The following is a 21,411-nucleotide window of genomic DNA, read 5'->3' as shown; positions in this document are numbered from 1 at the left end:
ATCACCACCAACACCACCATCATCATCATAGCAAGCCATACCCCTATACATGGTATATATATATATTAATGTAACTAAGACTGGTTCTTCGGGTGAAGACACCAGCTAGCAAAGATAAGCTACAACTTAACGCCGATCGAGTCAAAAATTACCTCTTTTACCACATGCCAAATATATTTCCCTCAAAGTGAACTACGATGCTAAACCGAAACAAAACAAAACTCTGAATTACCCCAGATAAGTGTGATAAGCATGGTTTCGAAAAAAACCGTTGCGGTGGTCATCCCATGATTCAATCTCTGCACCTAAACTGTCAAGCAACCTAAAATGAGGAAAAAAATAGCCAATCTCCGGGCCATGCGGGTCCAAAAGAAAAGAAAAGAATGGCGAATGGAAAGGTCAAGACAAGCACAACTTGAGATGTTCAAGTGCGAGAGTGGGGAATTTCGGAGATATGAAAGGAACGACGATGTCAGATGAGTGGCAAGTGAAAAGGAATGAAGCAAGACGAGATGACTTCCAGGCGATTTCCCACCTCCCATCATGGCACCAGCTCCTCCTCTGCTATCCAAACTAAAAAAAGAGAGAGAGGAAAGGGGGGAACGCGAGGCGGGCAGGCTTTAATTCTTGGGGCTCTGGTGTTCTGGTGCTTTAAGCTCTAGGGGGTCCATTTCGTAAAACGAGGCTTGTTTGCCATCTAGTAGCATAGTGTGTGGAAAACCAAAAGACTTCAAACTGCTGTAGGTACGCGGACGTTACGGGATCGTTATCATCGACCACGTCTAAATATTTGCGCGATGCAACTGAAACACGAAAAATAAAAAAAAAAAAGAAAAAGATTCAAAAAAAAACGAAAAACTTTTTCATATTGATGGGTTTATCCTTGGTGGTGTTTCAGATGGTTTTTGCTTCTCCCTATACTGATGAATCTGCCCTTTTTCCCTTCCTCCCTCTCCCGCCACTAGAACTCACGAGATGAAAAAGATTTCTTGTAGGATCGAGAGTTTTGACGTATTCCACATTATTTTTTTCCAAAGTATTATAAATCATGATGATGGCTGCAAAAAACAATTTTAATTGGTGACGATTGCGCAGCTCTAGCCCCCCAGCCTCTGCCACTGGATTGAGAGATTGGTCGAGTGAATGCGATGTTGCGCAAGACAACATTTCCCATCTCCATCTTCAAATATGTATATTTCGAAATAATTCGGTGCTATGAAATAGTTTTTTTTTGGCCCCTCTCTCCCCTTACAGATAGTAAATATAATCAAGATTCTAAACCGCCGCCATTCCTTTTTTTTTAGTGAATCTGTATAGTAATTGTACGTATATACAAAAATAGCCCTCAAAAAAGCAAGCAAAAATGAACTGAAATAAAAATGCAAAATGCAAAATGCAAAACTCCTCTCATCATCATCATCATCCAAGTCATCCAAGTCATGAATCCCTCTTTTTTTTTTCAACCCTTGGCCATCTGCAAGCCCGCTGCATGCCCCCGCCATATATAAATTTCCTTTTTTGTTTCCGCTTCCCTGAGATAATCACCTCTGTACTTTAACTTCACTAGAAAACCTAACCGATCTACGCTTAGGTTTAACCAACGCGTCACCATAAGCTTCGTTTTCGCCCTGTTTCCTCTTGCTAAATTCATTTTCGCCCCCCAAGTACTCCACTGAGCTATGGCGAGTGCTAGGTGAATACCCGTATTCTTCATCATAACTGTAAATCAGCTCGCCGTCTCTGCTTATGTCGACAGTGAGATAATCAGTATGGCTCAATATGCTGTTGTGTTTTGGGATATTGGCAGTGTTAGAAGACGTCAATTTGTAATTTGCAAATCGGCTCGATAATGATACGAGCGGTGATGCAACGACCCCATTGGCAGTCGGTGAGTTTGATCCCGATGAAGACATGGACACGTCTGGATGAGATGTTTGTTGTTGTGATTGTGATGGTGGCGGAGGTGATGCAACTACCGCGCTGAAAAAGCTAAATGTGGGAGTTTGAGGCGACTCCATGGCGTTGGGAGTCGCCGGGTTGCAACGATGCAAGATTTGGGCTCGGTTTATGCTCATGTTACGCCCGCCGCCGCCGCTGCTGCTCGCTGTTCTCTTTCTTGTAGGTCGTGATGGAAATGTGGTGACGGTATCTTGACGGCTCAATGCAAATGTGGAATCGCTCGAAACGACGCGCTTTTTCGACTTTGCTGGGGCTGCAGTCGACGAGCTTAAGGAGGCGTTTGAACTCGATGTTGGGATTGGTGATGATTTACTTCGGTTGAGTTGTTTTACTTTCTTGTTCGAGGTGGCGCTTGTGGTGGTGCTGTCACCAGCAGTTGATGGCATGCTGTTTGAGCGACTGAGTTTACTTTTGAGAAAAGTTACTCCCGTCCATTTAGAAAGCATGATCATCTCGTCTCCGGTTTGGATTGGGGTTTGTCCTGGTGAGTGATTGCACTTTTGAAAAAAAAAAAGAATAGAAAATTCGCTGTGCTGGTACTGGTACCGATATATGTCGGTGGAATATGGACATGTGTATATATTTATAGTTTTCACTAGTATTTATATACGAAGGAGCTTTATTTAGTCAGAAAGAGAGAGAGGAAAACAAGGGCCCCGTCGTAAGAGCCCATACTACACTATGCGATTACATAATCGACTACTCCCTTAGCACATACACCTTCAAAGGCAGATTTAAGTAACGGTACAACTGACGGGGGGAGAAGGCCAGACCACATTAGCCAGACGCACCACCGAGAGAGGAGTATACTATTAATAGTATAGGTTGGGAGGAAGAGAGGTGTACCGGGCTTTAACTGCTACTGCCACTGCTACTCGTACCTTCCTCTCCCCAGCATGTTTCGCCACTGGCCCCCGAAAAACAATTGCACATGATTCACGGACAAATTAAGGAGAACGGACGGGAAGGGGGGTTTAACGAGCAAACTGAGCAATGGAGTTAACGTTAAAAAAGGATCGGGGTAACGACAATGATCACGCACATGCGGAAGAAGGAGATTGAAGCTGTAGTGAAGGTGATGGGGAGGCGCCTTCTCATCTTGCCCTCCCTAATAAAATAAAAACCAGCAGCAGCAGTGTAGTTTGTCCATCTCTCATAAATTTGTCGTCGATCGATTCTACTTCGGGTATGTTGTATGTGCTAACTGCCTTTTCTTATGTTTTATATGCAACGGGGAATGACTCAGCTGTATCGTATTGCCCTATTGCCCTCTCGTGGGAAAGTAAACGTCTCGCGGTAACTTTTTTTTCTTTCCTTCTGTTGTTGTTGAAGGACGGTGCGGTTGTTAGAAATGCGTGTGCGGGTGCGGGTGCGGATTTGTGTGCGGGTGCGGATGTGTGTGTATGTTTCAACCGTGTCCCGAAGGTTTGTCCTGGAGGATGAAGCACCCAACCGAACGGATGTTCATCTAACCTTTGCTTGTTGTAAATATGTTATAGAGATTGACCGACTTACTTCCCTGGTTAATCAGGGCACTCTCTTACAATGATGAAACATCATACAAAAAAAAAAAAGGTCAAGCCCCATATGGAGAAACAAACTCCAAAAATTTACATAACCGGCAATTGTTGGTTATCGATAGTGCGACTGGGGATCAAAAATAACAGATGCGCAACGTATTGCAGCTGTTTTTTTTTTTTTCAACTGCAAAAAAGCCCTCCCATGCCATCAAACATTTTTCACGAAAAGATAAAGCTGATGGATTTCAACTCGGAATTGTGACAGCAGCGGATTTAAAGTCAAAGCCAGAAAGCCAACATACTCGCTTACTTACACACATAAAAGTGCCTTCCCTGTCTCTGCTCTCTTGCTTTCCTAGTTGAGAATCTTTTCCAATTCTACAGTATCCCAATCTAAAACCACTCACCACACAACAATTCATCGCTCGATTGCCACAAGCGAGAAACAATTGACTTCAAGTCGAAAGAACTAAACCCACTTCAACCAATTCCAAACGTCTAGTTGGCTCTTCTCTGCCTTTTTTTTTCTCTTTATTTTTTTATTGTCTCCTATACTTTGTTTTCGGGATATGGAGAATCGCATCGGGAAGCCTTGTTTCAGAGAAACGATAATTGCGCAATTCTACTTTCGTTTTTCTTCTTGTTCTGGTAATGTTTCATGCACTACAACCAGAGCGTGTGGAGGAGAACTTTTTTGCCCGGGGCATCAGAATCGGATGCGGAGAGGTTTTCATTTACTGAAAGCAACGAAATTGGTGCCAACGCGGAAATCGCAAAGCTCAAAAGAATTCTCTTGTTGCTGGATTGAAATGAGGTATATATATATGTATGAGTGTGTCTTAACGCTTGCTTTGATGGGGTATATGTATATAACCTCAATCGCTGTGTCTTCAATTGAGAGCCTCTCTAGTCTATTCATGTATATAGAAGTCAAAGTGATCAGAAAAAGGGGCTTCTTCTTTATTTTCACGTGGGATACATGAACACCGAGAGCAAGTTTGGAACTTCGCTGCTTTACACCATGAGGAAAACGGCTTGTTGTATGAAATGTGAAATAGCCACGAGATTAAAATCATAGCCCTGGGCTATGTGAGGCTGTGAGGAACTTGAAAGGCTATGGATCAACCCCTTCTCTCACTTTCATTTCCTTCGATGCTCAATGCTTGCTGTTCGTGATCGACATCGCGGAGGGGGGCTTGCTTTTAGTCAAAGGGGTCACCTTTTGACTTTGATCGACAGTGGTGGTGTGAACTCGCTCAGGGTGCACGGGAACGTTTTATTTTTAGAATTGAGCTACTTTTCTGCGAAATCATGAAATTTAATATAAGGTATATGAGGTGATTGCTTACTTGCTAACTCGCTCGCTTGCTTAACTGTCTCAGTCAGCTTTATCCTATTTCTTTGAGCTCTTGTGCATCCCTGAGACTGAAAGGTTGAGGTGGATACAAAATGGCAAATTGTAGGGAGGTTCCTATCTTTTGGGATCATTTTGCAGCCAAAATTTAGAGAAATTTCAAATCTTCTATACACTCTAGTTGAAGCAAACATTTTTTCAAGTGGGCAGCGGTTTAGCATTGGCTTCTAGCTAAAGAGTATTTTGCTATTACAGGACTCATCTCCGCCCCCTCTCCTCCTCTAACGTATAGGTTTGAGAATGGATGCAAAATTTGTTGATCTTCTTTCTAAAGAATGGGCGTCGCTTATTAAAAGGGTCCTCTACAGCATTCTAAAGCCACATTACAAGCACGGGCCTCTTCTATAAACTAAACAAGGTATGGCAACGGTAGCAGTTGATCCCAACTGGGGTTCTTCATTTATCTATTGAACGCAGGTGCCAGACGCGTGATTGAGCTTGAAGTGATATGTGCGTGTATGTTTTGCAAGAGATGATTTTTCTTTTTTTTTATTTTTTACGCGTCGCTGGTTTTGATTTTTTTGGCACCTCGCCAAAATAAAAAAAAAAGAGGGAGACAGGGAGAGAGACGGAGATATTGAGGAGAGGAAAGGCTAGTTTGGTTTCAAGCCCTTCTCGTTGCGGTAGGTCGAAAACGGTTGAGTGAATTGAACCAGATTCTGTTTTTACTGGAAAAGAGGATTGCTGCGTTGGCGATGAATTGAGCAGCAAGTAGCGCGATGGTAAACAGATTCATGCTGAATAGACGACCATGAAGAGGACGACGGGGGGGGGGGGGGGGATCCGCGACGAGACAACAGTAGCATTCATCAATTGTAACGTTCTTCCATCCATCCCTTTCCCTCCCTCCCTCAAAAGACATAAATAAATAAACATCATCGCCAAAAAAACAAGAGCAAAAAGTAAGGGGGTGGGTGTTAGTGTGTGTGTCGCTCCAAGTATAAACGTTCCGCTATTGTTCACAGGCACAAGTTGCCATCAATGTTATTAAAGCTCATGAAATAAGACAACTCAGCTTCTTCAGTTCTGAATATATATTACTATTCCCAGCCCTTCGAGCGATTGTGTTGTAATTGCATTTGAACCTGCGTTTGTCGAGATTAATATTTTTTGTTGTTTTGTTGTTTTTTTCTCGTAGTCTCGCGAGATTGCAGATGTGACCCCCCAAATGGAGACACTTTGCAAACAAAACAGGCTAATTTTATATAATCAATGTAGTAGTGAAGAGGCAGAAGCATAAGACGACGGTGATGAAGACAACTGCTGCTGCTGCTGCTGCTGCTGCTTTGGAATAAGCTCTTGGACTTGGGACCAAAAGCAAGATAAACACAACTCCACCTTCTCGCAAGGTTAAAGTTGATGAAAAATCTAACCATATCACAAGATTACCTTTTGCGTGTGTTTCTCAAGCTTATTTCGTCAACGAACGGCTGGTTAGCCAGGGCAAGATTCGAGATCTCCATTCCCGTCACTCACGAGAGAGTGAGCGAGTGTGAGTGAGGTGCCAACATATGCCAGCGAGAGTCGTTTGTTTCATCCATCAAAACTGAGAGTACCAGTGACCTTTGGTGCAGTTTTCAAATTGCAGCATAAAAATCAACATGAAACACGTATAGTGGGTGATTGTTTTCGTTGCCGTGGTGTAATCATTGCCTAATTTTAATCAGGAATCTTTGCGCGGTGAAATTTCCTCTTTCTCTTGCCTTTCCTTTTTCTTGAAAAAAAAGAGAGAGCTTTGATTCCCACGAGGGTGACTGCCATTCAACCTAGGGAGGTTCAAACCTTCAGCCTTGTCCTTGCCCTTTCTCATTCTTTCAAAGCTGCTTCTGGTGGTCCATTTTCTACCCTTGGAACTTTCACACTTTTTTATGCATTGGGAGTCTTTTAGGCTCTTTGTTTGCAAACCACCAGTAACCTTTTTTAATTTTTTAATTTTTAATTTCCAACATTATTTTTTGTTTTTTTTTAATACGACCAAACCTCAACCCAACCCAGCCTAATCCAATCCAATCCGACCAACCAACCACTTCCCTAGCGAAACATACACACGCCTTTTGGCTCCTCTCCACGCCATCGTCTTTCATCATTTTTGGTTGAAGCCAACAGATTGGATCACGATAGAGTAAAATATCAAGCACTCAATCATCCACTCATTCACTCACTCACTCCTTCATTCATTCATTCGTTCATTTTCTTTTTTTTTTCTTTTTTTTTTTTTTTTACAACAAGGGTCGTCACTGGACCTCAAGATCTACATTCAAGATATACTCGGAGTCATAGCTACAGCTAATCTCGCAATTTGATCAACGTCAGGTAAATAAATTTTGCCTTTTTTTTTCCATCTTCATCGTCCCTTGTGTTCATGATGAATGACGAAAAGTATGAGCTGAACTTTCCCAACTCCAACTACTTATCCAATCTCAATAACTTGAATGGCACCAACCAGAGCATAAATTTGAACCGTTTGCCCACCTTGGGCGAAATTTTGGCCAATAAATCGAAATCGCCCGTGGATCTATATACATTTTATCAGTTTATGAAGGATGTCGAAGGCAAGGTTGATTATCTCGATTTCTGGTTCGATTTGGTCAACCATTTGAACCTCTGTAAGCATTATGTGAAAGGGTTGAGAGACTCCATTGTGCGACAGTCGGCCACTTTTCAAAATTACAATGCAGTTACTGGTCAACAACAACAGCAACAGCCACAACGCGTATCAGACTATTCATCAGCACACTCACAATTTAGAGCTGGATCGCAAAGCCCGATATCGCCTTCTGGATACAGACACTCAAATTCAAGACCAATCTCAGAAGCATCGCAAAAGCACAAGTCTTTGAGCTCGTCGATTTTACTAGATTTAATCATCAATGATAACATATTGGAAGAAAATGATTCGCATCGATTATCAGCCTTTTTGAGGGGTGATATAACCCTCGAAAATCTTGATCCCAAGCTTCGGGAATTGATTGAGCAATACAATGCAGAAACATCCGACCAAGACCATGCTGCGGGACGAGCCTCTCCAGGAGGACTCCACTACCACCCACCAAAATCTCCCGCTTTACAAAGCCATAATCGATCGTCAACCAGTCTCGGACATTCCGATCTTTACACGCAAGAAAAGAGACTAAGTTCTGGTTTACCCTTGTTTGATCACCTGCATGGATCCGAGAGTCATTCAAATTCGGGCGATTCATTATATGAAAATCAATTGGATATAGGTAGAGCCGACCAAGCCGTGAATGCGGCACGATATGTCTCCCTTCACGGCCAGCCAGGAACAAGTCAAAGCCATGGTCAGCCGCAACGCGTTGAAACTCGCGAACCTCCCTATGGCGATGAAGGGAATCTAGTTTACCCCAGCCAACCGAAAAACAAACGAGCTTCAGTGATAAACCCATCACTTTTGGAAAGATTAATCAAGAGCTCGCCCGCTAGTGGAGGTAAACATTCGTCATTTATCACTCGCGAAAACTTGCGAGAATCGTCCCATAATTTACTATTGAAATATTTTGTCGAGGATTCGGAAAAGAATCTCAATTTGCCGCAACAATTAAACTCATATATAATTAAATCCATTGAAGTGGATGGACGCGACGATCCTGACATTTTCAACTATGTCAAGACGTTTGTGTTCAGCAAATTGGAAAACGACCATTTGCCCAAATTTCTCGATTTTATGGCAACTAGAAACATCAACCACTCCAACTTTGGTAGGATCATTGCTGGGTTCTTTTTCATCTTTGGTGGATTCTGGATAAGCTTCATCTTTGTCTTTTTAGATTACCGCAAAGGATTGCGTCCAGTCATTATTGCCCCATTCTTTCTTGGGTTTTATTTGGTTACATCTTCCATCTATTTGGTGGACCCCATCTTGGCGTGGTTGGGATACCTGGAAACGTTTTCTAAAAGCAATGGCAGAAGATCATCGGTTTTGAAGATTGAAGAAAAATTTATCTATAAATTTATCGTCAAGAGGAGTTTGTGGGTTTTGTTTTTAATTTTAATATTCACTGCTATTTTCACCATTTTATTCAGTCTTGTCCCTGGTCATCGACTATGAATGAGTTGAGTTGCAGGAATGTTTTAGATCAAGATTCAGTTCTTTCGTAATATATATTTAGAAAAATTGGCTTATGTATGAAAATTTATGACCCTAGTGATTCAAGAAAATATATAAACCAAAAAAAAAAAAAAAAACAAATCTCCGTCACCTTGTCCAATTTGACTGGATCCAGATTCACGCTCAAGTTCCATCCACTGCTCTCTCACCTACAGTTTCATCACTTTATACGCCAAAGATACAATTTCACCTTTGAGATTAACTAGATAAAATTAAAATACAAAGATATATGATTTAAACAAACATCCTCAACTCCCAGAATGTCCATTTTATAGCCCAGGACTTTCGTCCCCATCAAATCATCACGCACCGTCATGAAACATCACATTGCTTTTCCTCATAAATATGAAAAGAAGATAGAATTGGAGGGAAAGAAAAACAGTAAAGACACTCAACAAACTTAAGCATCTTCAGCAAACAAAGCTTCTCTCTTTTCAGCAATTCTTTGTTGTCTTCTTTCTCTGGCAGCTCTGTTTCTAACTCTTCTAGCTTCAGCTTCGTCCTTCAATGCCTTCTCCCTAACGGCTTCGGCCTTGGCGGTGATGATGTGCTCAACCAATGCTCTCTTGTGCTTAAAAGTGTTACCTTTAGCAGCCTTGTATAAGCTGTGGTACAAGTGCTTGTCAATCTTACCGGCATCTCTGTACTTAGCCAACAATCTTCTCAAGACTCTCAATTTTCTCATCCACAAAACTTGTTGTGGCATACGAGCATCCTTGGTACCTTTTCTCTTACCGTAACCCATGTGTCTACCTTGAGACTTGGATTCCTTAAGAGCTCTAGCTCTAGATCTGGAGTGGACGGTATCTGGCTTCTTGACAATGGTACCATTCTTGTATAATTTTCTGATGGCTTGTCTGGAGTTGGCACTGGCAATTTCAGTGGTTTCGTTTGGATCGAGCCAAACCTTTCTCTTACCGACTCCAATGACACTGGCGGCGAGTCTCTTTTGAGTTCTTAAGTTAGCCCTATGATGGATGTTAGTATTCATTCGGATAAAAGTTGGTTGGAATTATGGCGATAGGAATGGAGGATGGAATCCAGGAAAATCTGGCTGGAATGCTGGTTGGAAAAATAAAAATGAGGCAAATTTCTGGCGATGGTCAAGTGTGGCAACTTTATACACCTATCTTGACATCAGTCTGTGATGAACACACCACACTATTGAACGATTGGTTGAACGAAAGCTTAGACTTTGAATATTGGTGGAACTTCAAAAATGAATCATCGCTAATGTGCTGGTGTGTGTGCTGTTGTGGGTGTACCTTCCCTTGCCTTTGCCACCCCCCTTTCCCTGTTCTTTTCAAGATACTAGATGTTTTTTTTCCAACGTCGCTAAACTAGGTTGTTCTCATTCGAAACTTAAACCACCGTCTGACTCTCCGTATCTTCCTCCCTCCATTTCGCTATCTCAATATCCATTATTCCATCCTTGTTGTAACATACATTTTCGTTAGTTGTCTTGGACTGTGAGCTAGGGTAGGTTTCGTAAAATCTTTTCTAACAAATTTGTTAAATCAATTTTTTGGTGAGAAAGGGAGAGAGTGAGAGAGGCAGGTGTGCGACTCTGTGCATGCTCTGTGCGCGAAGAGGCCCCCAGTATGTAAGTTTGGATGTGTCTCTCTCTACTGTAGTTGAAGTGTCTCCTTCCCTTCATTTTTCAGCCTACTTGTTCAAAGGTGCACGACTGTGATGGAAGAAAAAAACTTCGGGTTATAGCCCTAATGCAGCACGTGAACTTCTGCAACATCGTCTCATCGCTAAATCTTCAGAGGTACACCTCAGCCGAAGCTCATCTCATCTTCAAGAATCAAAGACTAGTTCAACGGCCTAGCCCAAAACCCCCCCTTGGCTACGATCCCCCCACATTCACTACCCCATAGCCCATTTATTCAATTGATCAATAACCACTATGGCGAAATCACTAAGATCCAAGTCGAAGCTTCAAGCAAAGTCACTCAAACGTAAAGGCGAGTTCCAGAATTTCGTCGATGAGAGAAACAAACGGATAGCTGAGAAATTGCAAAAGGAAACAGCTGAGCAAGAAGTTAAAAAGAAGAAGGCAAAGGAAGATAAACAGGATGGTGGGTCTATGGATGTGGACCAGCCGAAGAAAGTTAGCACTTCTGGTTGGAGAGACTCCAATTCTCAGAGGTATAAGCAGAGTAAATTGAAGAACAAAGTCAAGAAGAAGACTATGAAGTTTTAGAGATTCTTGTTTGATTATTTGCTTGTTTTTTAATTTTCTACTTTGGCTGATTTCTCATAGTTCATTCGAGTTCAAGTTTTACTACCAATCGGCTTTGGATGATAGATTTTTTGGTTTGTTACGGGAGTTTTTCTTTTTTCGTTTTATTTGGATCGCATCATCATAATTCAGTTCTAAAATTTGTACATTATATAGCTAAGTTTCTTTATTCCTATTTTTCAAAATAAAAAAAGAGGTGTAGTTTTGTTTTTTTTTTTTTTTTGTTCTTGTAACGTTCAAATGTGGGGAAATTTTGCAACCACGAATCTAGGCTTTGCCCAATCTCTCACTGAGGTAATCCTCATATCCAATGTCCTCCAACACATCAGCTTTACCCAAGACTTCTGACTCCATTCTGTTCATGTACGCGCTCATTTCATTCATCCAGCGTGAATCGTAGGCACCAAGAATTCTGATCGCAAGCAACGCGGCGTTGGTGCTATTGTTGATAGCCACCGTGGCAACGGGTATACCTCTGGGCATTTGAACAATTGAATGCAAGGAGTCAACGCCATCTAAAGTAGAGCCTTTCACAGGTACACCAATCACCGGTAATGGTGTCATTGCAGCAACCATACCGGGCAAATGAGCTGCACCGCCAGCCCCGGCAATTATACATTTCAAGCCACGCTTTGGCGCCTCAATGGCATACTGCGACATCCTGTGGGGAGTACGATGTGCACTAACAATGGTGACTTCAAAAGGCACTCCAAATTGTTTCAATATACGTGCTCCAACGGCCATCACGGGCAAGTCGGAATCGGAACCCATAATGATCCCCACTAATGGTTGTTGCTCAGCCCTTTCTGATGTGGGGAGGGCAGGTATCGTTGCTGAACTGTTGCCCATTATGTATGCTAATCTGTTTTCAGCATCGCTCATTGAGGAAGTGACGATGTTGATGTGGCCCATTTTCCGCTCGGGACGAGTCGTTTTACCGTAAAGGTACACCGAGGAATGGGGAGTCTCCAATGCTCTGCGACATGTCTCCAACTCCTTATTTGCCGTTTGCTTATCTCCCAAGACATTCAACATGATGGCATTTGTGTTTGTTGTTGCGAAATCGGTGAAACCCTGGGGCATAGGCAAACCCGTCACTGCTCTCACATGAGCTTCAAATTGAGACGTGACACACGCGTCAATGGTGTAATGGCCCGAGTTATGAGGTCTAGGGGCAATTTCATTAATGAGCAATTCGCCATTGGGCAACAAAAACATCTCGACTCCAAATATACCACAGCCAGGGAACGACTTTACCGCATTCTTGGCCAACAACTCGGCCTTTTTAGCTTCCGTATCGGTGATTCTCGCTGGCGCATACACCAAGTGACAAATGTTATTTTGGTGGATCGTTTCCACGGTAGGGTAAGCAAAGACCTCGCCTTCAATCGACCGAACCACCATAACCGCCAATTCCTTGGTAAAGGGGCACCATTTCTCGGCATATAATGGTCGATTGGCCAAAAACTCCAATGCTTTAGCAATGTAGCTCTGGTCCTTGACCACAAAGTTGCCTCTTCCATCATAAGCCAAAGTTCTACTCTTGAGCATAAAAGGGAACCCATACTCATCACCAATCTTGTTCAACTCCTCAGCCGAGTTCTCCAACACCGCCTTGGAGTCCGTAACGTTGATGCCATGTTGGATCAAGTGCTGTTTCTGCAAATACTTATCCTGAATCAACTTGATGGTCTCGGGCAAAGGGTAGATTTCAATCTTGGGGAATTTGGCCTGGATACGCACCAAGGCATCAACGTCAACATGTTCAATTTCCACGGTGATGATGTCGACTTTTTCAGCTAATTTGGCTATGCTTTCGTAGTCGGTAAATGATCCATCCACGTGGTCGTCCAAGGCGTTGATTTGCTTTGCTGGCGATTGCGGAGCATCGAGGATTACCGTCTTGATGTTGAGTCTATGTGCTGCTTCGACAATCATGCGGCCTAGTTGGCCGCCTCCTAGTATTCCGATAGTTCTGCCGTCCATTGAGAGTCTGCTCTATTTTTTCTTTCCGTTTTTGGAAGGGACTAGTTCGGAAAAGATGAAGGGTATGTGTGAATGAATTCGGTATGGAATTATGATGGTTTTTGGGGAAATCTGACAAGATGAGGTCGATAAGTATGGTAGCAGTCAGATGGAGTCAAACAAAAAAAAAATGCTGAAATGAAGAATTAGCAGAAAGAGAGAGTCTTCTTTATATTACAGTCACGTGATGAATTTGCTTAAAGCGGAAGGTGAGGCTGTTTAGCTGCTGCAAGCTAAAAATCTCATACCAGCAGAGGGTTCCTCTGCAAATAAAGTCACTTTTCGCCACGAGCCGGAATGAGTATAGGGCAGCTGCACGTGAGCTCAAACTGTTGAGTGGGTGGGGTCGGAAAGATACGTCTGGCCAAGTTTTCGAAAATCAACTTTTTGGAATCGAAAAGCCTCCAAATACCGCCTAATGTTGGCCAATTTGCCAGATCCTCATGGGTACGCCAGCTTTTTTCTTTCGGTCAACTACAGCTTGTTGATGCTAGCCCTTGTGTGATAAAGTTGGGTCTATGTGTTAGTTCGTCGTTGCAAGCAGGACTGCGACGACGGCGGCGGCGCTCTCTGAAGAGGCTGAAAGCGAGCGTACAGCTGTTCGTTGTTTGAACTAACCACGACATGAGAGATCTCGGCCTTCAAAAATGACAGAGCGGGACAAAATGGGAAAAGAGAAGGCTTGAAAATACATGATACAAGAGGTAAGGGATGTAGTCTACTCACAATACAGTTGGAGCGTTTTGCAACTGACCCAGCACCGCCCTTGCATGCTTCCAGCTTAACCAGGCAAAAATGTTGTATCATTCAATTAAGCTGGGTTGTTGACGAGTGGAGGCCTCAGGAGGGGAGAAAGGTAGCTGTTCTGGGTATTGGACGAGAGATGCCAAAGCGCAAGTCTAGCAGAGACCTGCCAAAAGTTTCTTTTTCACGTTTAGAATTGTTACTGGTTGTTGAGACTTTGTTGAACAGAACCCTGTTTCTTGACGTCACAATTGTCCAGGTGGTGTGACTTTCTTCGACTGTTTACCTCTCGTCTCAACTAGTATGCATCTTCAAAGCATAAAGAATTGCAGTTTGCAACGCATTTTGAGAAGAGGTGTACCTGTACTTGCAATCATGAGGAAGCATCTGCGCAGGCTCCATCTCGGACTAGACAACAATGTGACAAATAGGTGCCAATTGAAAAAAAAAACAAAACTCCCTAATGTTATGAAACGGCTATGGTATTTCTCGGGCAAATGTGGTTTTGTCTCTTTATCAGACGCCGTTGGGGTACGTGGTTAGGCGGCGAAGAGGATGAAGGACCCTGTATCACGAAAGAATTTATGAGAATCCCCTCCCCTGAAAAAACCCCCTTTATTTTTTATTTTTTTTTGTGCTTGTTTAGAAGTTGCAAAAAGCAAAATGGCTGCAAACATTCTCATTTCTCGAAACAAAATATCCTGCCCGTTACTTTCCATCGCTGGTCAGCTTTTTAATTGTTGCGCCACTTACACCATCATAACCGCACCTCTTATGACCTTAGCACCATGTGTTTTTTGTTTTTGTCCAAAGTTAAGAGCGTTGAAGGTATCAGACAATAAAACAAATATCAACATTCATTTCTAAATACAGAACTAAACTCTTTCCCCACAAGAGATAAACAAGAGAAAAACTTGATAGGGCAATAAGCGATACCCGTCTCAACTCTCGACTGCAGCCAAAATGCTCATCCTTTTCCGCCATGTTTATAACCAGCTGCAGAAAAAGGGGGGGGGGGGTCTAGAAGGAACCGTACATATTGTCAGCGACTGCAGGTGCCTGGTAATACGATGAGCCGAGCGCATAATTGTTACTTTCATGACCTCTGTCACCCAGAAATTCTTGCGCCGGATGATGTTGATGATGGTGATGATGATGGTTGTTGAGGTATGATGCAGCGGAGTAGGGATCTAGCAGCTGCGCCAGGGCATGGTTGTAGAAATTCGAAGCTTGCTGCTGGTTCTTGTCCGGGACGTATTCGGGGTAAAGCGACGCATCGGCGGCAGTAGTGGCGGCGGTGGCAGTGGTGACTGTGGCGGTGGTGATGGCTGGCGCCGCGTGGCCAAGGCTGAAGACTGTTGTGGCGTCAGTCGAGTCGCTCACACAGCGTCTTTGCTCGTGTTCGATTCTCTGCTCCATCACATCTTCCCAGGATGCCCTGATGGTAGCGTCTGTGGCGGCGCTGGCGGTAGGGGTGTTGTGCGGTTGCAATGTCAATAAGCTTGTAGTGGTGCATGCGTCCTCCATCTCCTTCACCTTGGCGAATTCCCAAAGGAGCACAATGTTGACTCTCGATTTCGACACCAAGCTCGCCTCGCCTTCCTGTTTCCACCCCGTGGCGTCGTAAATTACTTGCTTGATGGTGATTCCTTTCAAGGCGCTGCCTATTTCAAAGTACGACTTGCTGGCGTGGGTGCTAAAGAAAAACTTCCAAAACTTGGCAAGGAACTCGCGGTTTTCATTCAATTGGATCCCAGTTTCATGAAGTTTCAAAACTTGTTTCCCATAGGAAAACACGCAGGTGAATAAATTGAGGCAGGGTGGATTCAGATGCCCGTGCTCTGCGGTAGAGTAATTTCCGTCATCATTTGTCAACCTGTAGTTTGATTTGAAGCCCGCTTCAATCTGAGAACTGGTGACGCTGTCGGAAAGGAAAATCTTGACCATGTTGTGCACTTTTGGGATGCGTGGACAGCTCATGAACTGCTCTAGGCCTGGAAACCGCGAGTTCAAGATTGAGTCATCAGATAACACCAACGTCTCGATCTCCCTGTCGTTGTCACCACCACTACCACTACCACTACCACTATTGGCATCGCGCTGGACTGTGAAAATGGCTGGCCGGGAATATTGGTCATGCACCGACATAAAGAAACTCTTGAGCTTGACTCTGTTCAGCTTATTGCGCTTTTCTTCTTTCCGTTTCTTAAAATCCGGTAAACGAAGCTGACTCACCTCATCCAATTCGTTCATCTCGTCTGCAATGCCGATCTTTCTCTTTGACGCATGGCTGAAGCCCAACGACTTGGTCAAGTTGATCTTGTGAAATACTTTTTCAAATCTCTTGATGGCTTCGCGCTCACCCATCTCATCTGAGTATTTGGGGCCCTCATTGATCAATTCAATCAAGGCGTGGTTCTGCTCCAAATTCTTGATCACTTGGATATGCGACGACACTTGCTTTCTGGTTCTGCGCTTGCCCGTCTTCATAAAGATGTAGTCGGAGATCAACTCGTTGCGGCCGCACGACCGCCCGGCAATCTTGATTTTGCTCAAGCCGTTTTTGGGGATTATTTGCAATACTTCTTCCAATGCTTCTTCAACGTCGCTCGACCAGATCTCATCGTCCCGGACATCATCAAGTTGAGCTTGACCTTGGTGAAGATTAACACTTTCGTGGTCCAAGCTTCCGTCAGTTCTAACACCGAGACTTTCACCGTCCAAGTTAGCGGCCGAACCCCGCAACTCGAGATGCAAATTCCTCATTTCATAATGTGCCGAGTGCGATATCCCCAAGACTGTTCTAGGCAGAATATTTCCGTCCCTCGCAGCATCAACGTTTTGCGTAAAGAAAGCCGAGTCGCCCAAATCATGGGAAAAATTGTTTGAAATGGGCATGGCTTCCCTGACGAGACTCGAGGTCTCATGGACTTGGTATAGTTGCTTGCCGTCGGCATCGAGCGCAATGTCGACGATAAGGGGCAATTTGCCCTGGTTCAACGGTTTGTTTCTCCTGCTTGCAAACTGCTGTTGATCAGCTTGTCCGCTTCGATACGAAAGGTCGGATATGGGAGGAGGGGCCATCGCCATAACTGCTTGAGACATTTCCATCACTGCTGCTTTCCGTTCCTGTTTCTAATTCTGTTCTTTTTCAATTTTGTTTTTTTTTTATGAAAATATCGAGTTGCTTCTAGAAAAATCTCAAAGCCACGATATAGTACTGGTAACTCAAAAACAGCTCAGTGTGTTCTAGTATGCTTTGGATGCGAGAGAGTAAACCTGTTCCCGATAATGATGATGATGATGATAATGTTGGCTTTTTTATTCAAGATGGCCGTGGTATTTGGCAACTTTCTTTAAGCAATTCCGCACTTTGGTGAAATTAACAAAGACTGACTTTGACGAAGCAGTGGTATGATCTCCAATCGTGTGAACTACCGAGTGCAATGTGAAAGCAAAGGTGGCTCTGATTCTTTCTTTTCAAAAGGCAAGAAAAGGAATTTAAAAAAAGCAAACCTGAGTTATACTTCTTTTCCCCTGGTCATCAGGAGGAAGAATCATGCGATTCAACCCAACACTGTTAGCATTCAAATGTTAAATCCCCATCCGTCTCCATTTTAAAACCCGGTGGCTGTTTACCTTTTTCCAAAAGTTGTTTGTTTTGCAATTTAATAGAGCAAAAAAAAAAAAAAAAAAAGGGCACGAGATGCATAGATGGATCTTTCACGGCACTCCAGGCTATAAAAAAACGCCAAAATAAAACGAAAATAAAAAATTAAAAAAATTAAAAAAGAATACATCGGCCCAACTCGCCACAACTCACCCGACAAGAGCTGGAACATCGTTCTTCCGGACATCAACATCAAGATGCGTTTTCTCAAAAGCTGCACCAAGCTTGATACTCCAAGAAAGATATCAAATCTTCTCCCCATCTCCTTTCCCGCGCTCCACACACTCCCATAAACTCTTACACGCTCGACCCTATTTCGCTCTATCTTTGGTGTGGCTCGAAGCGAAAAGAATTTAAAAGGAACTTAATTTCAGGCACGCAACACAGGTCCCCCCCTCTCCTCGTTCTCTTTTCTCCTCCTAGTCGAAGGGGACTCAGGGGACGAACGAAGCAAGAGGCAAGACGAGAAAAAAAAAACGCGCTTTTCCCCCTCAATTTAACACACGGCGCAGTGCCAGAGAGAGAGACTCTCAATTCGTAACGATTGCAGCTCGATTCGGCTCTAGTTTGAATGGCCAGAGAGGCAGTTTCCGTTTCGGGAAATTGTGGGTCTAGAACCGTGAGCTTTTTTTCAGATTCGATGCAGATTTCGCTAATCGTATTTGGAAACAATACACGACGCAGCCCAGCCCCCCTCTAGCTTCTCCAGTTAAAGCACCTGATGCCCCGTGTTTGCACGGCAGGATTTCCCCCGCCCCCGTCCCCAAAATCAAATGCACGTGATTCCTTCTGTACATTTTAGTGGTCTCTATATATATATAAACAGAGAGTGATAAACTCGGTCTGTCTCTCTAATTTCTCAATTGAGTCTGGACCGCTGTCACATATGGGTACGGCTCCAATTAAGTAGATGATGCTGAGGCGAGTGTCTTGATCGGGTCCGGAAATATAATCTGCGTTCCAAATTAATTAACATCCTTGCTATTATTTTAAACGATTTGTTTCAATGTAAGAGCTCGAAAACGGTTTTCATCACCTAGGAAGCTCGCTCAAAGGTGCAGTTGCTTGCCATTTGCGAGATGTCGAGATGTCAATTTTTTTTTTTCAATAGTTGAAGTCGACCGAATTGCTCTCCTTTGTCTCGTCTTCTTTTCCAGCTGATGAAGGATCAAGTCCATCACTAAAAGATTCTGCATAAGGCGTCTGTGGGCAAAACAATGACAAAAACAAAGACATCTGTCAAAACCGATTTCAATTTACTTTTCGATTTTTTTTTTTTTTTTTGAGATCGACAGTCCCTAATTGTTAATTTTTCAATCGGCTGTTGCATCGCCTGCCAAAAATCGCTCAAACAATTTCTTACTCTCTTCAGTTTCCACCTCTTCATCATCGGCGTCGACTTCGCTGAGATCATTCTCCTCCAAAATCCGCCTATAACTTGGCTCCTCCAAATACGTTTTCGTGCCGGCTAAAACTAGCTGTGGGAACTGAAGCGTAGGAGCAGCAGCCCATGGTGGTGGCTCGGAATCGTCGTCAATCGCGGCAAATTTGCCCATCTCCTTGTCGAAATCTCGTTTCCAATTGCGCATTTGTTTATAGACGTTGGTGGACGGCTTTGTTTGCGTAAACACACAGTTGCTCAAGGCATCGACATCCTCTTGCAATTGCATAACTGAATCATAACCATAGTGGTTGTTGTGGTCCACAATCTGCGCGAGGCTTTTGGTGGTGGTGCCATTCTTGGGCTGGAAATTGAGGATCAGCCCATTGGCATCCCGCTTCGTATTAACAAGGCGTAGCAAAGACGCAATTAATGTTTTGGTCGGGAAGTAGGCAGTGTCCACAATGTCCCTGTTTACCTGTTCGATGTCCTTGTACAATTTTTGCCGCTCGAGCGCATCTTGGTTGATGGCAATTAGTTTGTCTAAGTCCGAAACAAGTAGATCGGCAAATTTCAATTTCTCGTCAACGTGTGCTTGATTGTCGCCGTTATTCTCCAAATTGTTTGAATCGTAAAGTATCGAGCTCGAAGATATCAAATTGTTATTTTTCCTCACTAACGGTGCGCCATTTTTCAGCTCCCTTTTCAAGCACCAATACCGGCACATTTCATTAGCGATCGAGCGCAAATCCTGGTCAATTTCCAATTTTGTTCTATTGGGTAGTCGACTCAAGCCGAGAACCTGATTGGTGGATTCTTCGGGCAAACTGATTTGGTTCTCCACTTTCAACTTGTACATGATGCCAACGAGCACATCGCTGAAAACTTTGGGGGCAATGGGAGCTCCTGCTTCCGTTTTCCATTTAAACACATTGAGTTTATTCGCTTGTTTTTGATCGCTGCTCAATCTGGCATTCTGCTGGTTCAAGATCTTGGTGTCTCGAAAATACCGCCGCGTCTTTTCAATCCCAGCGGGCACCGAGCTGGCGTCGAATGATGACGGGCCATGCTTTTCGCAAAACGATTTCAAGGTCAATTTACTCGCAAGCGCCCCCTTGATGCCCTGGGTCATATCCATATACAACCCTGCCCGCTTGGCACAAGTGACGTGGTACGCCTGGAAGCAGTTTCTATTCGAACATTGGATACAAGCTCCCACGCGTTGTTTGCAGATATAACAGTTTAATTTCCACCGACTCTTTGGTATAGCATCGATGCCTTCAATGGGCTCCATGTACACCGGGTTGGCGAAATATAGCTCGTTTATCCATAGCGCACATAGCACATGGCTCCATAGACTGTTATCGAGCTGCTTGAATGCCCCCGTTGTGCTGGGACAAAACACGCACTCGGTGGTGTTTTTTTTGTTCTTGTTGATCATGCATTTGCGGCATAGCCACTGGCCTTCGGGGATAAAGGCAACACCATAGCATTCTTGGTGTACTGCAATGTCGCACCCGTCGCAAAAGACAATGGCGTTGGAGTTGTCGCAGTCGCTGTCGTAGCACACGGCGCATTTCTGGTCGTAGATAGATCCCGGCTCGATGCCATCGTCGTTGCCGTATTTCTCGTTATTGTGGGCCATTGTGAGCACAGTTTTGGAAGCGTCGAGCCCGGTGCCAGTGCCATTGCCAGTGCTGTTGCTGCTGGCGTTATCTCCCCCCAACGAGTTTATTCGATGCTCGAGCTTCTTCCATTCGGACTCCAATGTGCTTATCAAGATTTCAAAGATTTCCGGGGTAATTTTAATGACATTGGAGCTGTTCTTGTTCCTATCCTGCAAAAAGAGAAAATCCTGTTCATCCATGTCATATTCCACCAACATCTGTTTCAGCTCTAAAAACTGCTCAACCTCTTGTTGAGAGTTTCCACTTTGGTTAGATCGGCTCGACGGCAACTGGAATGGGCGCACGTAGGTGTCTTGTATGACCTTGGAGTAAGCTTTGGAAGGTTCTTGGAACCCATACTCAAAGAGCTGTTTGTTGAACCTGATGTTTGGATTGGGCAACTTGGGTTGGATTTTTCTAAATGTAGGAACCTTTAAATTCAACACTTCAGACAGCGGTTTCTGGCTGTTGCCGTTATTGCTCAGATTGTAGTTGTCGTCGGTGTTTTCATTGACAAAAAACACGGGCAACGCAGCAGTTTCATCCAAGTCGGGGTACAATTCACCCAATTCGAGCTCTTCTCTGGGTTTCTCCGCTGACACTACATAACCGAGCAGTGCTTGCGCTGAGCGTTCTTCCATGTGTATCATAAACTCT

The 21,411-nt window shown here is 43.8% G+C and overlaps 7 protein-coding genes across 7 annotated transcripts; 2 read left to right on the top strand and 5 right to left on the bottom strand. All coding sequences in view use genetic code 12, as the record gives it.

The window, feature by feature from the left end:
- Nucleotides 1-1,541: 1,541 nt before the first annotated feature.
- LODBEIA_P35570 (uncharacterized protein) lies at nt 1,542-2,345 on the bottom strand (the record flags this gene model as incomplete). The annotated part of the gene is made up of 1 exon (XM_066973680.1): nt 1,542-2,345. One exon carries the CDS (start codon nt 2,343-2,345, stop codon nt 1,542-1,544), a length of 804 nt encoding a protein of 267 aa, XP_066830495.1.
- Nucleotides 2,346-7,255: 4,910 nt separating this feature from the next.
- On the top strand, nt 7,256-8,959 carry LODBEIA_P35560 (uncharacterized protein; the record flags this gene model as incomplete). The annotated part of the gene is made up of 1 exon (XM_066973679.1): nt 7,256-8,959. The coding sequence occupies one exon, from the start codon at nt 7,256-7,258 to the stop codon at nt 8,957-8,959; it is 1,704 nt and encodes a 567-aa protein (XP_066830494.1).
- A 460-nt stretch (nt 8,960-9,419) lies between these two features.
- On the bottom strand, nt 9,420-10,010 carry LODBEIA_P35550 (60S ribosomal protein eL19; the record flags this gene model as incomplete). Its single annotated transcript, XM_066973678.1, has 1 exon — nt 9,420-10,010. One exon carries the CDS (start codon nt 10,008-10,010, stop codon nt 9,420-9,422), a length of 591 nt encoding a protein of 196 aa, XP_066830493.1.
- Nucleotides 10,011-10,931: 921 nt separating this feature from the next.
- LODBEIA_P35540 (uncharacterized protein) lies at nt 10,932-11,228 on the top strand (the record flags this gene model as incomplete). The annotated part of the gene is made up of 1 exon (XM_066973677.1): nt 10,932-11,228. The coding sequence occupies one exon, from the start codon at nt 10,932-10,934 to the stop codon at nt 11,226-11,228; it is 297 nt and encodes a 98-aa protein (XP_066830492.1).
- A 306-nt stretch (nt 11,229-11,534) lies between these two features.
- On the bottom strand, nt 11,535-13,253 carry LODBEIA_P35530 (uncharacterized protein; the record flags this gene model as incomplete). Its single annotated transcript, XM_066973676.1, has 1 exon — nt 11,535-13,253. One exon carries the CDS (start codon nt 13,251-13,253, stop codon nt 11,535-11,537), a length of 1,719 nt encoding a protein of 572 aa, XP_066830491.1.
- Nucleotides 13,254-15,056: 1,803 nt separating this feature from the next.
- LODBEIA_P35520 (uncharacterized protein) lies at nt 15,057-17,147 on the bottom strand (the record flags this gene model as incomplete). Its single annotated transcript, XM_066973675.1, has 1 exon — nt 15,057-17,147. The coding sequence occupies one exon, from the start codon at nt 17,145-17,147 to the stop codon at nt 15,057-15,059; it is 2,091 nt and encodes a 696-aa protein (XP_066830490.1).
- A 1,872-nt stretch (nt 17,148-19,019) lies between these two features.
- LODBEIA_P35510 (uncharacterized protein) lies at nt 19,020-21,395 on the bottom strand (the record flags this gene model as incomplete). The annotated part of the gene is made up of 1 exon (XM_066973674.1): nt 19,020-21,395. One exon carries the CDS (start codon nt 21,393-21,395, stop codon nt 19,020-19,022), a length of 2,376 nt encoding a protein of 791 aa, XP_066830489.1.
- Nucleotides 21,396-21,411: the final 16 nt, after the last annotated feature.

This window comes from Lodderomyces beijingensis (assembly GCF_963989305.1).
Source record: "Lodderomyces beijingensis strain CBS 14171 genome assembly, chromosome: 4".
Classification (NCBI taxonomy): Eukaryota; Fungi; Ascomycota; class Pichiomycetes; order Serinales; family Debaryomycetaceae; genus Lodderomyces; species Lodderomyces beijingensis.
The sequence above is the reverse complement of the archived record's forward strand: the minus strand, read 5'-3'. Positions and strand labels throughout refer to the sequence as shown.